Raw genomic sequence first — 13,326 nt, 5'->3', positions numbered from 1 at the left:
TCCATAGCAGTTTAATGTACAAATCTTATTTTCTAGTATGACACACATTTAGTACATTAGTTGCTAGTGTTACTCAAATTTTTAAAAATACAAAACAGAAACAAACTTAAATTGCCAACCTTATACTCTCTCCAGTTTTTGACAACTGTAAAAAAAATGTTACTGTGTACGCAGTAGCATTTTAGGTTGCCCAGATATAAAAACTATATGGAAGTATTTCTTTTAGCCTCTGCCTATACCTGGAATCAACTAAAGAGTATCAACTGCCCACCCCAGCGTTCTACCTGAATGTGGCAGCTGTTTCATGAATATACTAGCATCTATTATGAACTGGAAGAGAACCAGTGTGTGACTGTACAAGCAGTGGGTGCAATCCTGATCCATTATAATCCATGGGAATATTTCCAATCATTTCAGTGAAGCGTGGATTGTCCCCAAAGAGCCTTTAGAGTAAGTGCATTATATATTATACAGAGAGGATTTTTCAAAAATACCAAAATTAAACATTGGTTTAATAAGTACAGCAAAAGTAACACACAACAAAATTTACATACAGCAATAATTTATTCTGAAATGTTCATTAGTTTCTGTTGAGACCTCACCCATGTCTCATTACTAAAAGAGCAGCCATCTCACCTCAAATACCAGAATATACATCAAGTTACAGCATAGCAAAAATCCTACCTACTGTCAGATAAAATCTAGTTCTGGTAAAATAATTTTGTTCAAGGTTTACACATACACAGATTTCCTCTTTTTTTTTGTAGAGCACAAACAAAAGGTAGATCATTACGCCATAACTATCTATGCACATTATGTGACCACAGAAATGTTAATCATTATTTCAGAAAATGAACAATCAGTTCTATCCATGCAGAAAAAAACAGGCTTGTTCACCAGAAACCATATTACTGTGAATTTCACAGCCACATGATTAATTATAAGGTTAGGTGGCTTCACAAATACTAAAACAGAGTATTTTTTGCATAAATAATACCAATTTCTCCCTGATGTAGTTTTAGTTATTTTGCAAATCTAAAAATGAGCGATACAGCAATAGAACTATTCTTTTTAAATCTGTTGTTCATCTTTCCTGAATCCCCCCTTGAAAACAATTAAAGATATGGGATGTTAATTAAATACATGTAAAACATACTGTACAAATATAATCACTTTAGCAATTTTATTGCTAAACTATCAATCGGGAATCCCTTGAAAGCATTACCAGTGAAGATAAAGAATATCAAATATGGCTTCCAGAACAAGAACCCTCTACAAGAATCAAACTTATTTACAAAAAGAAGACACACAATCTTGTATTGTTCCATTAAAAAAATTCACATATAGCATAATATATTAGAATTTTTAGTTACACAGAAGTCACCAAGTAGGATCCAGAATGGCGCTTAGGACTCTGAGCACCACTTGACTCTGCATTTTCAGTCTTCGAATCTCGTTTTTTCGTGCTGTTATTGACTGGTGTTGGTATCTGTGACGGTCGAGTAGAACCATTATCAGCACTGCTTTTTCTAGGGCTAGGATTATAGTTGAAAGGACTAACTCTTGCTGCAACAGCTCCACTGGGCGAACTGTGTTTGCTTGAGCTGCTGGAGCTGAATGGTGTACGTTCATTAATGATGCTTTCACTGGTCTCTGGGGCAGGGATAGGATTGCTTAACACAGGTTTTGTGTCGGTTCCTTTCTTGTCTGGACTATCTATTTGAATGAATGAATTCAGGCGGTTTTCTAAACCCATGGTACGAACAGGGACATTTCCATTTCCTGTATTTTGTTTTTCATGAAGATCTTTTGAATCTTTACTATTCATGTTCCCTTTCTCTGAAACATTGTCAATAATGGGGGGAGTGTTTCCTGTGGGGGATTTTCCAGATCTAGGATTATTAATAGGGCAATCCTCAATCCTCACCCACACATCCTCTGTCTTAGAGACAGCAGGTGCCATTTGGTAAATTAAAGTTTTTGAATCAGCACCATTGATAGAACTTGATGAGGTATTCTGAGGAGGACTAGTCATTATCTGAGGAATTTCATTTTCTTTAATTTTTCTCCAAGTACCTTTTGCTGGTGCTTGATTCTCTTTAGATTGCTTGAGTCCAGAAAAAGAATTTACATGCTGCTTTTCATCCTCACTTTTTGCCTTTTCACTTGATTCAGAAGAAGCTGAAAGAATTGAGGAAGAACTTCCAGTCCTTCGCCAAGTGCTTACACGAGGAAGTGATGAGGAATGTTTACTGTGTTCACGCTTCCATGTCCCTGATCTGTTAATTGGCAGTCTTGAAGGGCTCTCAGAATGAGACCGAGCTATGTCATGCCGTTTTGTTGGCCTTCCATCACTGTATTCTAAAGAAGGGCTCAGATTAGGAGGTAACTTTCGCCAACCACCAGTTTGGACTGCTGAATGAGTAGATAAAGACATATCAGGAAGGGATGGGCTTAAAACTGGAGTCTGTGAGTGGGAATTGGTGGGGGAGTCTGGGCGGGAAGGAGACAAAGATTCAAATGAAGCAGATTCTTCTAATTTCCTTCTTAGAGTGGGACTTGGAGTTTCTTTAATAAAAGTTGACTGGCGTACTAAAACAGGCCTCTCTGATCTGTCAGATTCACTCCCACTGGATTTGGTTGATGACATTCTAGATAATTCAGCCTTTTTGTTAGATCCACTAATACCAGGAATTTGATTTAATCCTTTTGAGGCAGACTCACTTCTGGGAATACCACTGGTACTTTTGGGCAACCCTGTTTGCTTTGCTACAGTTTGTTGACTCATTTGCCTGCCTGGTGATGTGTATGCCATTCTTCCTGAACCTGATGACTTAGTAGAAGCTGTACTTGGAGATGATGTTCTTGGCAGCTGGGAGAGTTTGTTAGGAGGACTTATGCCATTTCTGCCTGGTGAAATTGAATTTCTGCCAGGGGACTGTAGAGGTCTGGATAGAGGTTGTTGTTGTGGTCTAGAAGGTGTAGAATCTCTAGATCCTGACCGAGAAGGTCCTTTATTTGCTCCACCCTGTTGCGATGGCTGTCTGGATACAGGGCTTGGTTCAGATTTCACAGGTTTGGTTACTCTGGGAGAACTCTGGCTTTCATTAGGACTTTTGGAGGCTGTACTCTTCAGATGAGGTCCTTTTTTAGAAACAGGACTTGTGCTTGAAGAACTATTTCGAACTCCAGGAATATGAATCATTGTCCTACCTCGGGAGATGGAGGGCATGTTTGTTTGCAGTGGCTGTTTCAAGTGACTTGTAAGTTCTGAATTGGAACGAGCTTTACCTGTAATCATACTTTTATATACTTTCTTTCCTCCTTTGATTCCTTTATTTTCAGATTCTACTTTCTTGGATTCTAGTGTACTTTTCTCTCCAGGCTTGATAATTCTTGGACCCTTATTGCTAGTAAAAGGTTTCTCTTCTTGATCAGGTGTAAGATGAAAGGGTGACCCTAAAGAAATTCCAGATTTTAATGAAAGGATTGAATCAGAATCTGATGAAGCTTGCCTAGATAGTGATGCAGCTGCAGCAGCTTGATGTAAACTGCTAACTATAGAATTTGCACCTTCCTGAATTGCTTTCCAATCAAAATTCTCTGAATCGGGTGAGAAACCATGCTCTGAATCAGGCCTTTCTATATCTTTCAAGTCTAGTGTCAAGTCTTCTGCTAAAATGCCTCCCATGTTTCTACAGCTGCTTTTTTCATTGTCCCCTTTTGCCCTTGAGGGCTTTTTCTTTTTTGGCATAGCAGAACTAATACATTCCTGCAAAAGATCATCTTCTGAATCAATACTAAGAGAACTGAGAGAACTGTTTCTTGAAAAACATACAGGAGTATCTTCAACATGAAATGATTTAGGAGCATAGCCAGAGGTCTGTGGTCTGTTTGATTCTATTTGTACATCAGATGGTTCTATTTGTTCACTTCCTTTATTATTGTTGTTTTCTTGATCAATATCACTAAGAGAACTCAAAGATGAATTACGAGAAAAACAAACAGGAGTATTTTCTATTGCAAAATTTTGCATTTTCTCATCTGTTGCTGCACCTCTATCTGTAATATCTTTGGATGACTGAGGGAAAGGGGTGTGTTTCTGTACCAGAGCTTTAGACTGATTTCTTGCTGTTGGAGCATGTTTTTGGCAAGCTTGTGTTCTACTGTTTGACTGTTGGTTTGAAATGTGCTCTGTGTTGGTGTTAGATTTAGTATCACCTTCTTTCCCCTTTCTAAGTTCTGCCTTTTCCCTTGAAAGATCCACATCATCATCAAAGTCTAGAGAACTCAAGGAGTCATTTCGTGAAAAGCAATATGGAGTTCCCTCAATTGGAGTGTAATGATGGGGGGAATCAAATGAAAAGCTTCCTCTTGAACGCTCTTCATTATTTGGAAGTTTATCATTAAACTCCCTTGAGCCATTTTTAAGGTTTTGTTTCTTTGCATCTTTGTTGTCTGTGTGGATCTTTTCACTATTAAAATTACTTTTTGACTCTGTGGTTTTTCGTAAACGTGCTCTATATTCATTGCTTTGGGGCATGGGCTTTACTGGTGAAGTTGGTTTCTTTTTGTCAGCTTCTAGTTGATTTTTATTATTTATAGATGAGGATGTAGATGCTTGTTGGATTTGATCCATTATCTTTTTAACTCTGAAAGGCTTATGACTTTTCCCTTTTGGCATAGCAGAATTAATACATTCTGCAAGAATGTCATCACCTTCTTCTGTTTTTTCATCATCTAATCCAACAATAGTCCCAGTTGGATTTTTTCTCCTGTGCTTATCATCAGTATTTCTGCCTTCTGTAGGAATGGTATCTCTCTTTTCAAACTCAGTTGATTCCATCCCTGTGCCAGCACTGTCAGCATTAGCCAATTCATTTGGTGGTGATTCTATTGTGAGATCGCTCAAAGATGTAGCTGTTGAGAAATTTATTGGTGTTCCCTCAACACAATATACACGTGGCATATCATCTCCAGGTGTAAAACTAACATGCTTTTGAGAATGTACTCTGCTTTGAGAAGGGAGAAGTTTATACACTGGCAACTGGCTTGGTTTCCTGGCTACAGGTGGAGGTATTTTTGAAGCAGTTACCTGAGAAGGCTTTTTGGCTTTACGTGAAGATTTTGTTGGCATAGCGGAAATAATACATTCTTCCAATATTTCAATATCATCATCATCTGAATCATCTAGTATATCTTTTTCAGGTTCCGTGGTCTTCTCCGTCTTCTCTTGATCTATCTTTGTATCACTTGGCTGTTCAAGTTCTGTATCATTTCCAGGCTCATCTTCATGTACAGGTGGCATTATTCTTAGCTCTACATCTTTCTGTATAAAAGGTTCATCAAGACTCAAAGCACTCAAGCTTGATGAACAAGAAAACCCATCAGGTGTGCTTTCGGTAGCAAAATGTAACAAAGTATCTGCATCTTGCAATACCTGTACTCTTTGAACAGCTGTACTAACAGCTGTTTGCCTCAGCCCAGACTCTCTCTTTTCAGAGTTAGGTAATTTACTTTTGGCTACTTCTCTCTTGGCTTGGGTTGTTTGTGCAGGGGGTGGAGTTTTACTTCTGCTTGGTGGCATTGTTTGTCCTGGGCTATCTGGAAGGTCACTTGGACTTATAATACCACTTACCATCCCACTGCATGGCTCACTCTGAACAGAACTAGCAATTGAACGACTCTCAAAACTATCCAAAGAACTTACAGAGGTACATCTGCTAAACATGAGTGGAGTTTCCTGTACATAATGCTCTGGTGGGCTCTTAGGAGTTTGAGCACCACTTTTTGAAGGAGATTTGGCACCTGAAGAAAACTCAACAGCTTTATGCCTAGCAGAGTCAGAAGGAGATAGATTAGAAGTCTGAAGTCTATTTGATTTTGTTCTAATGTGCTGAGGTGCTGATGATGTTTCATTTACTGTACTTGCTGCAGACAGGCTTCCAGTATTTTCTTTCATTCCAACAATCTTCATAGAGTTATTACTGTCCGCTACACGTGTTGATTGATCACGCCCTGTTTCATCTTCAGCAGATGACAAGGATGACAGAGAACTACATCTTGAAAAACATATTGGAGTATCTTCGACACAGTAGGTTTGTATTGTTTCCTGGTTGATGGATGGTGTTTTGCAAGGAGCAGGCTTCTGACTGTGACTCGTTCTACTCTGAGCTGAATTTGGATGAAGCTGGTTATGTCTCTTAGAGCCAGCTGAAGTTGCCATATTTCCACTGGTTGAAGAAATATGATCTGTTTTAGTGCTCTGTATCACCGGGCTCTTTGAAAAAGAAAAAGATGGCTTCTGTGCCGAGGAAGGAACATCTGTAGAGTATTTGAGACTATAATCAATAGGCTGATCTCCATGATGCTCCTCTTCATTGTATTTTATGCTGTAGTTAGTAGGCTGATCTTCTTCCTCATGTTGCTCCTCCTCAGAGTAACGCTCACTATAGTTGGTTGGTTTATCATCCTCATAATCATCAACCTGGCATAAGGACTGGTTCACTTTTGGATTTATCCCATGACTGCAGCTTACTCTGTTTGGTTCTGAACTGTTGGATTCTCTTGATCTGAAAGGAGAAACACCCTCTGGCTGACCAAAAGGTGACTGATAGCTTATGTGTTTATCATCACCACTTTCAGTATATACAGGGTAGGCTCCACTTTGACTTCTGGACTGTCTTTGCTCATTCTGTTTTATTTCCTCTTCTATTACATGTTTGGGTCTTGCCCATCGTTCATTCTGTGATGGGCTTTGCCTTCCAGAATTCAGCTGCTCATCAGAATATTTTAGGCTATAGTTTATCGGAGTATCTAGCTCTCCATCGTTGTCATCCATATGGTTAGCACTGTGTATTTTATGGGCTAAATCAGCTGGATATTGTCCATAACTGCAAAATTTACTTTCATCATCTTCAGAATAAGATTCAATAGGCTTCATTTGTCCTCTTTTACCATATCCATCACTGCTACTGACACTATTTAAACTATCATTAGAAGCTCTCTTGTATTCCACTTTTGCATAAGGCATAGGACATGTCCTGTTTTCAGATTTAGAAAAACTATAAGCATTTGTATGAGAATGGACAGTAGATGTTCTCCTCAATGCATTCCTGTCTTCTGACAAACAGTGCATTTCAGCTACAGAACCACTGCTTCTCTCCTCTTGTGGAATATGCATACTTACTTCATCCATTACTTTGGAAATTTGGGCAGCAGTAGTAGAGATCTGTATTCCTATTCGTTTAGAAGAGTTCCCAGAATTTTCTGTTGCTGAATGATAGCTGTTTAATCCCACTGCACGTTCTCTATCCATGTTCTTGTCCTTTTCAGACCGAGAACTTTCTGCATTTCCTCTACTTGAGGAAGAAGAGCTAGGGAGGACTGTAGTATTTAAATAAGGTGAAAGCACAGTCATGTTACCAGTATTAAAATTTTCTGACCTGCAAACTCCATCATCATGTCGATTAGCATCCAAAACATATTCACTGTACAGGTTTTGTTTATGCCTCTGCTTATTACGGTGAGATGTTTTAGGACTTAAATTATCAATATTGTCAAAAGTCTCAGATAAATGTTGAGCATCTAACTCTGCTTCCAGTGCTTTCTGCTTCCTAACATGGAGAGATGGCAAGCTTGAACCTGGAGACATGATGTTAGCATCTTTATATTTTGCAGGCCTGTTTGCCATTAGGTTTCTTAGAGCTGCAGCACTGCCCATAGCTATCATCTTGTGCTTTGAATGTATGAGATTTTTGAGCATGCTAACAGCTCCCATGTCCCATAATGCTTCCTGGTCCTTTGCATTCCGTGCTGAGAGGTTCCACAAAGTTCCACATGCATTGCTTACTATTGTTAAGCTGTGAGACTTCAAGTGATGTAGCAGGGTTTGCAAGCAGCTGTTCTCTCTCAGAATTTGCCTATAATTAAGATAAGAACATAAAAAATTAAGAATCACTTCAACAAAATGAAATAAACCCCTCAAATCTGTCACAATTACATTTTACTGATATAATAACCCTGTATTATATATAAGAGCTGTTAATTCATTTAAAGTTCAGGCTCCAAAGAAGTGTCAGTACCTCCATACAAACAGTGCTTTAGAAACTGCTATTTCACTTTGACTTGATTCAGATAGAATATACAGCTACAGCTTATTTTAACTATGTTTAGTCTGTGAGACTAGGATTTGGCTTATAGACATGAATCATATCATCCACTCTTTTATCTATAACCTCTACCCATCTGACAGGTACCCTGGTAAGAGTGGCCATAGGGAACTAACCAGAAAGTTTGCATTTGCATGTTATTCAAAATAAAAGAAGATTAATTATGATTAATAATTCAACTTTAAACCATGGTTTAAGATTCTGGTTTGATGAATTTTAACTAATCACTGGGTTGAATCCATTGGTAGATTTCCACTAACAGGGTTCATCAATTCCCCTCTCATTTCACAGATATGTGCCCCCCCCATCCTCCCCGTGCTACATCAGGGGGTCCCCTCTTTACAAGGAGCAAAAATTTTAGGCTACACTGGTGGGTGGGGGTGGGGAGAAAGGAAGTCCCATGCTGCTGATGGAAATTTTGTCAGCAAAAGTTACTACCAGATCCAACACACACTTCGTAGAGTGGCTTGCATTCACATGATAGCAATAAAAACAGTGTTTCTTACCTGTAACTGTTGTTCATCTAGGTCTTCTGTGCAGGCGCACATGGGACTGCGCACGCGCAGGCCTGTCGACTTCGGAGATTTTTAAAGCTCAAAACCACTAGGGGGCGCCATTGCCGCTCAGTGCACATGTGTGGCCGTCTTTCCCGCCAAAAATGGCTCCTAAGAGGCGGGGTGCCCCCGACATACCCTCAGTTCCTCTTTCGCCACCGCACTACAAGTTAAGTACCAAGAGGATTAGCGGGGAAGGAGGGAGGGTATGTGTGCCTGCAAGGAAGACCTAGATGAACAACAGTTACAGGTAAGAAACACTGTTTTTCATCTACGGTCTTCCTGTGCAGTCCCACATGGGAGATTATAAAGCTTAAATACCTGGGAGGAGGTGATAGACAGCTGTCACAGGAAGATTGATTGTAAGACTGCAGTGCCCACTGTCGTTTCCTTCCTGTCTTAAGACGTCCAGGGCGTAATGCCTGATAAACGTGTCAGCGGAGGCCCATGTTGCTGCTCTACAGATGTCCTGCAGTGGGACACCTCTCAGAAGAGCTGTCGATGTTGCTTGAGACCTGGTGGAAAGAGCATGTACCTCCAAAGGACAACGTAAGTTCATAACTTTGTAACATAACAAAATGGTTTGAACAACCCAATGAGCTAACGTCTGAGAACTGGCCTTGTGCCCCTTCTTTGGGCCCGCAAAACATAAAAACAAATTGGTATCTACCCTAAAGGTTTTAACACTGTCTAAATAGAAAAGAAGAACCCTACGTACATCAAGAGTGTGAAGGGCCTTGTCTGCCTCAGAATTGTGTTCCTTAAAAAACACCGGTAAGGAGATTTCTTGAGACATATGAAATTTTGAAACCACCTTGGGTAAGAAGTCCACCTTAGTTCTGAGGACCACTTTTTCTGAGTGGATCATCAAATAAGGGGGCTCAGAGGATAACGCTGCCAGCTCCCCTACCTTTCTAGCCAAGGTAACTGCCACCAGAAAAGCTACCTTGAAGGACAGGAAGCGTAGAGGACATGTGGCCAATGGCTCAAAAGGCTTAGACATGAGCCTAGTCAAGACTAGGGGTAGAGATCACTAGGGAACCACCGCTCTTACCGGGGGGAATAAATTATTTAACCCTTTCAAAAACAACTTGGATGTGTAGTGGGAAAAAACTGTTTTCCTATCAACAGGAGGATGAAAGGCAGAGATAGCCACCAAATAAACCTTAAGGGACGAGTTAGACAGCCTTTTCTGCTTGAGTCCCCAAAGGAAGTCCAAAATTTCAGAGAGTGGAGAGGCTAGCGGGTCCGACTCCCGTTCTTGACACCACAAAGAAAACCTGTTCCACTTCAAGGTATAGGATTGCCGAGTGGACAAACGTTGGGCATTCTCTAGTACATGCATCACTCCCTCAGAGAATCCCTGTGCAGAAAGATTAGCCAAGCCGTTAGTTTGAGTTTGTCCACTCTGTGGTGAAACACACCCCTCCACGACAATAGGTTGGATCAAATCGGGAACTGGTACCTCCTCGTATGCAGTCTCATGAGAGTATGAAACCAAGGTTGCCTTGGCCAAAATGGGGCTATCAGGATGGCTGCTGTTTTGTCCATTAGAATCTTGCAGATGACTCTGGCTAACAGAGGGAACGGAGGGAACAGATAGTAGAAGTGGTCGGACCACTTGAAGCTGGAAGGCGTCCCCAAGAGACTCAAGGCCGACTCCTCCTCTTGAACAATAATGGGGAGTCTTGTGGTTCTCCTCCGACGCAAAAAGGTCTAAGTCGGGCAACCCCTACTCTGAAAAGACAGGATGTAAATACACATCTTGAAGGGACCACTCATGATTATCTCCCTGCAATCTACTAAGGTGGTCAGCTATTGTGTTATCTACCCCTGGGATATGGACTGCCAGGAGCCACACAGAATGATCAACTGCCCAGTCCCAAATCCTCACAGCTTCTGTACATAAACGGATAGAGGCTGTACCCCCTTGTTTATTCACATAGAACATTGTGGTAGTGTTATCCGTTAGGATCTGGACTGTCTTGTTCTGAATAATGTCAGAGAAGGAAACTAAGGCATAAAAAACCGCCCTTAATTCCAAGAGATTAATGTGTTCTGCACACTCCGAGTCATCCCACATCCCATGTGCATAGGACCTTCATAATGGGTGCCCCACCCTAAAGTGGAGGCATCTGTAGTAATCGATACCTCAGGTTGTCTGTATCCAAATTTAACACCTCCAAAAAGGTTAGAGTCTTCTAACCACCAGTTTAAGGATAGGAGGACCTTCCGTGGGATACTGAATTTTTTGTTCTGTGAATCTCTTTCTGGACCGAACACAGAAATGAACCAGATTTGTAGGGGGCGCATTTTGAGTCTCGCCAATGGAATGACAGTGGTAGTCGACGCCATGTATCCCAGTAACACTTGAATCAGCCTAGCGGCTTGAAACCTGCATCTTTTAAATTTCCCAACCAGAAACTTAATCTTGAGAAGTATCAGAGCCAAGACCGTCTGTAGAGTGGTCATTTTAAATTTACGGGTCTGAATAAATTTGTTCAATTCACAAAGGTCCAGAATAGGACAAAGACCTCCATCCTTCTTTTCTACTACAAACAGGTTAGAGTGAAAACCTAGAAGGGAGGAGCTATCTGACACCTCCTCAATTGCACCTTTCTTCAAAAGAGCTGACAGCCCAGATACCATCCCAGGTTGAGTATTCTGGGGGGAGAAATTAGGCAGTCTGAGAACAGGCCACTGTAAAAATTCAACTTTATAACCACTTTTAACGATTTGTAAAACCCAAGAATAAGAACAAATGTGGCACCACTCAGAAAAAAAGGAAGCTAGCCTGACTCCAAACAAGGGGTCAGGTCCCTGTAATAGTCAGAATTGCTTCTGAGAATGAGCTGGTTTTTTAGCCTGCTGTTGATGGGCTCCCTGTTTGTTCTTTTGGCCCAATCTCCTCCGTGAAAAGGATGCTTGAGGGCTCTGATAATGCCTTTGCGGCTGGTAACCATACCCGTGGTAGGGGTGGAAACGCTGTGGGCGGCCCCTGTTAAAGGGCCTATACTGCGATCTGGTAGAGGTCTGATGCTGAGCCAGTACACCATACGAGCGTGCTGTGAGTCTGTCCTTGCGTTTTTTGGACAGATACTCTTCGGTCTTGTCCGAAAAGAGGGTGTGTCCCTCAAAGGGGAGATCTTCAACCTTGTTCCTGGTCTCTACCGGAAGAGTGGTTGATCTAAGCCAAGCAAATCTACGGATGACAAGTGCTGACAGCAGGGACCTGGCTGAAGTGTCGGTCATGTTCCTAGCCACGTTAATCTGATGGCAGGATAAGCGCACTGCCTCCTCTTGGATTACCCGAAGGAAAATCCTCTGATCTTTCTGCAAGTGCGGTACAAACGTGGCCACTTTGTTCCATAATAGCAGCTGATAGGCAGCCATCATTGCTGCATAATTGGCAATTTTAATGGCCAAGGCTGAAGACGTATAAACCTTTCTGCCCATAGAGTCTATTTTCCTGCTTTCCTTGTCTGACGGAACCAAAAGCAATCCCTGTTTCGGTCTGGCCTGTATATCCTCTGTCACCAAAGATGATGGAGGAGGATGAAGAAACAGGAACGGGCATAAATCATCTTTGATTCTGTATAGGTTTTCCACTTTCTTGTTCATTGCAGAAGTGGAGGCTGGTTTAAGGTTCAGTCCCGTGAGGAGCTCTATGAAGCCCTCGATCATAGGGAAAGCAAGTGCTGGCGTCGAACCAGAATAGATATGCTTTAAGATCTTGTCATTTGACCGTGGTTCCACAGAAGCCACCTCTAATTCAAGTGCTTTCGCCATCCTCTGAAGGAGTTCGTTGTAGGCACGAAAATCATCAGTCGGGGATGCTTCCTCCGACAGACCAATTGCACCATCTGGAGACTCAGATGGCGGGGAATCATAGGGCTGGTCAAACCGGGCGCCGTCATCGTACTCCGAGTCAGATAACCTAGGGGTCCATCTGGAACCCGGGTAAGAATAAGCCCACAGGGAGGGTGATCTCGAGCAATCTCTGGCCGCACATTCAGAATAATAAGATTCCTCCCTACAATACCGACGCGGTGGAGTGGATCTCAAGTGATGACGAGATTCGAAATAAGGGTTCTCTCTCTTGTTAATCATGACAAGAGGCTCTGCTTTCCCTCGAACGGCCTCCTTCTCCCCAAGAGGGAAGTGAGGACCAAAATTCTTGGAAGGGTGATTTGGATCTCCCCGATGGCGTGGGGGGTTTCTCGACCACGAGCACCTCCTCCTCCGTAGGGCACTTAGACTGGGGAGTGCTTCCTAAGGAACGGCAATCGCCAGACCCACGACACTTCTTCTTAGGTGGTCCAGGGTCCTTCTCAGTCTGATCCTCTGCTGGTTGTTGTGGAGATATCACACGTTCTAGGACTTGTTTGTCACGCTTAGAAGAGTGATGATTTTTCTTCTTCTTTTTATTCAGGTCAGTTCCCGATGGTATTGAAGGCCTCGCCGGATCCGAAGATTCCGGAACCACAGGCTCACTACGCTGACTCTGTCGGTCCGAGTCTTTTCCACTCCGAGGTGTTCTCGGTTCCGAAGTTCTCGGGGTCATGGAACCTTCCCGTCTAAGGTGAGAGTGTGAGGCCACA

The 13,326-nt window shown here is 41.9% G+C and overlaps 1 protein-coding gene across 4 annotated transcripts in view; it reads right to left on the bottom strand.

The window, feature by feature from the left end:
• Nucleotides 1-545: 545 nt before the first annotated feature.
• APC (APC regulator of WNT signaling pathway) overlaps nt 546-13,326 on the bottom strand; it is a 139,979-nt gene continuing 127,198 nt past the window's right edge. For all 4 annotated transcript variants that reach the window (XM_054987426.1, XM_054987429.1, XM_054987430.1 and 1 more), the window contains one exon: nt 546-7,922. In XM_054987426.1, the coding sequence (XP_054843401.1) occupies nt 1,370-7,922 (6,553 nt within the window). In that variant the 3' untranslated portion in view covers nt 546-1,369. The remainder of the gene's footprint in view (nt 7,923-13,326) is intronic.

The sequence above is a fragment of the Eublepharis macularius genome, chromosome 8 (assembly GCF_028583425.1).
Source record: "Eublepharis macularius isolate TG4126 chromosome 8, MPM_Emac_v1.0, whole genome shotgun sequence".
Lineage (NCBI taxonomy): Eukaryota > Metazoa > Chordata > Lepidosauria > Squamata > Eublepharidae > Eublepharis > Eublepharis macularius.
This window is presented reverse-complemented; position numbering and strand designations above follow the sequence as displayed.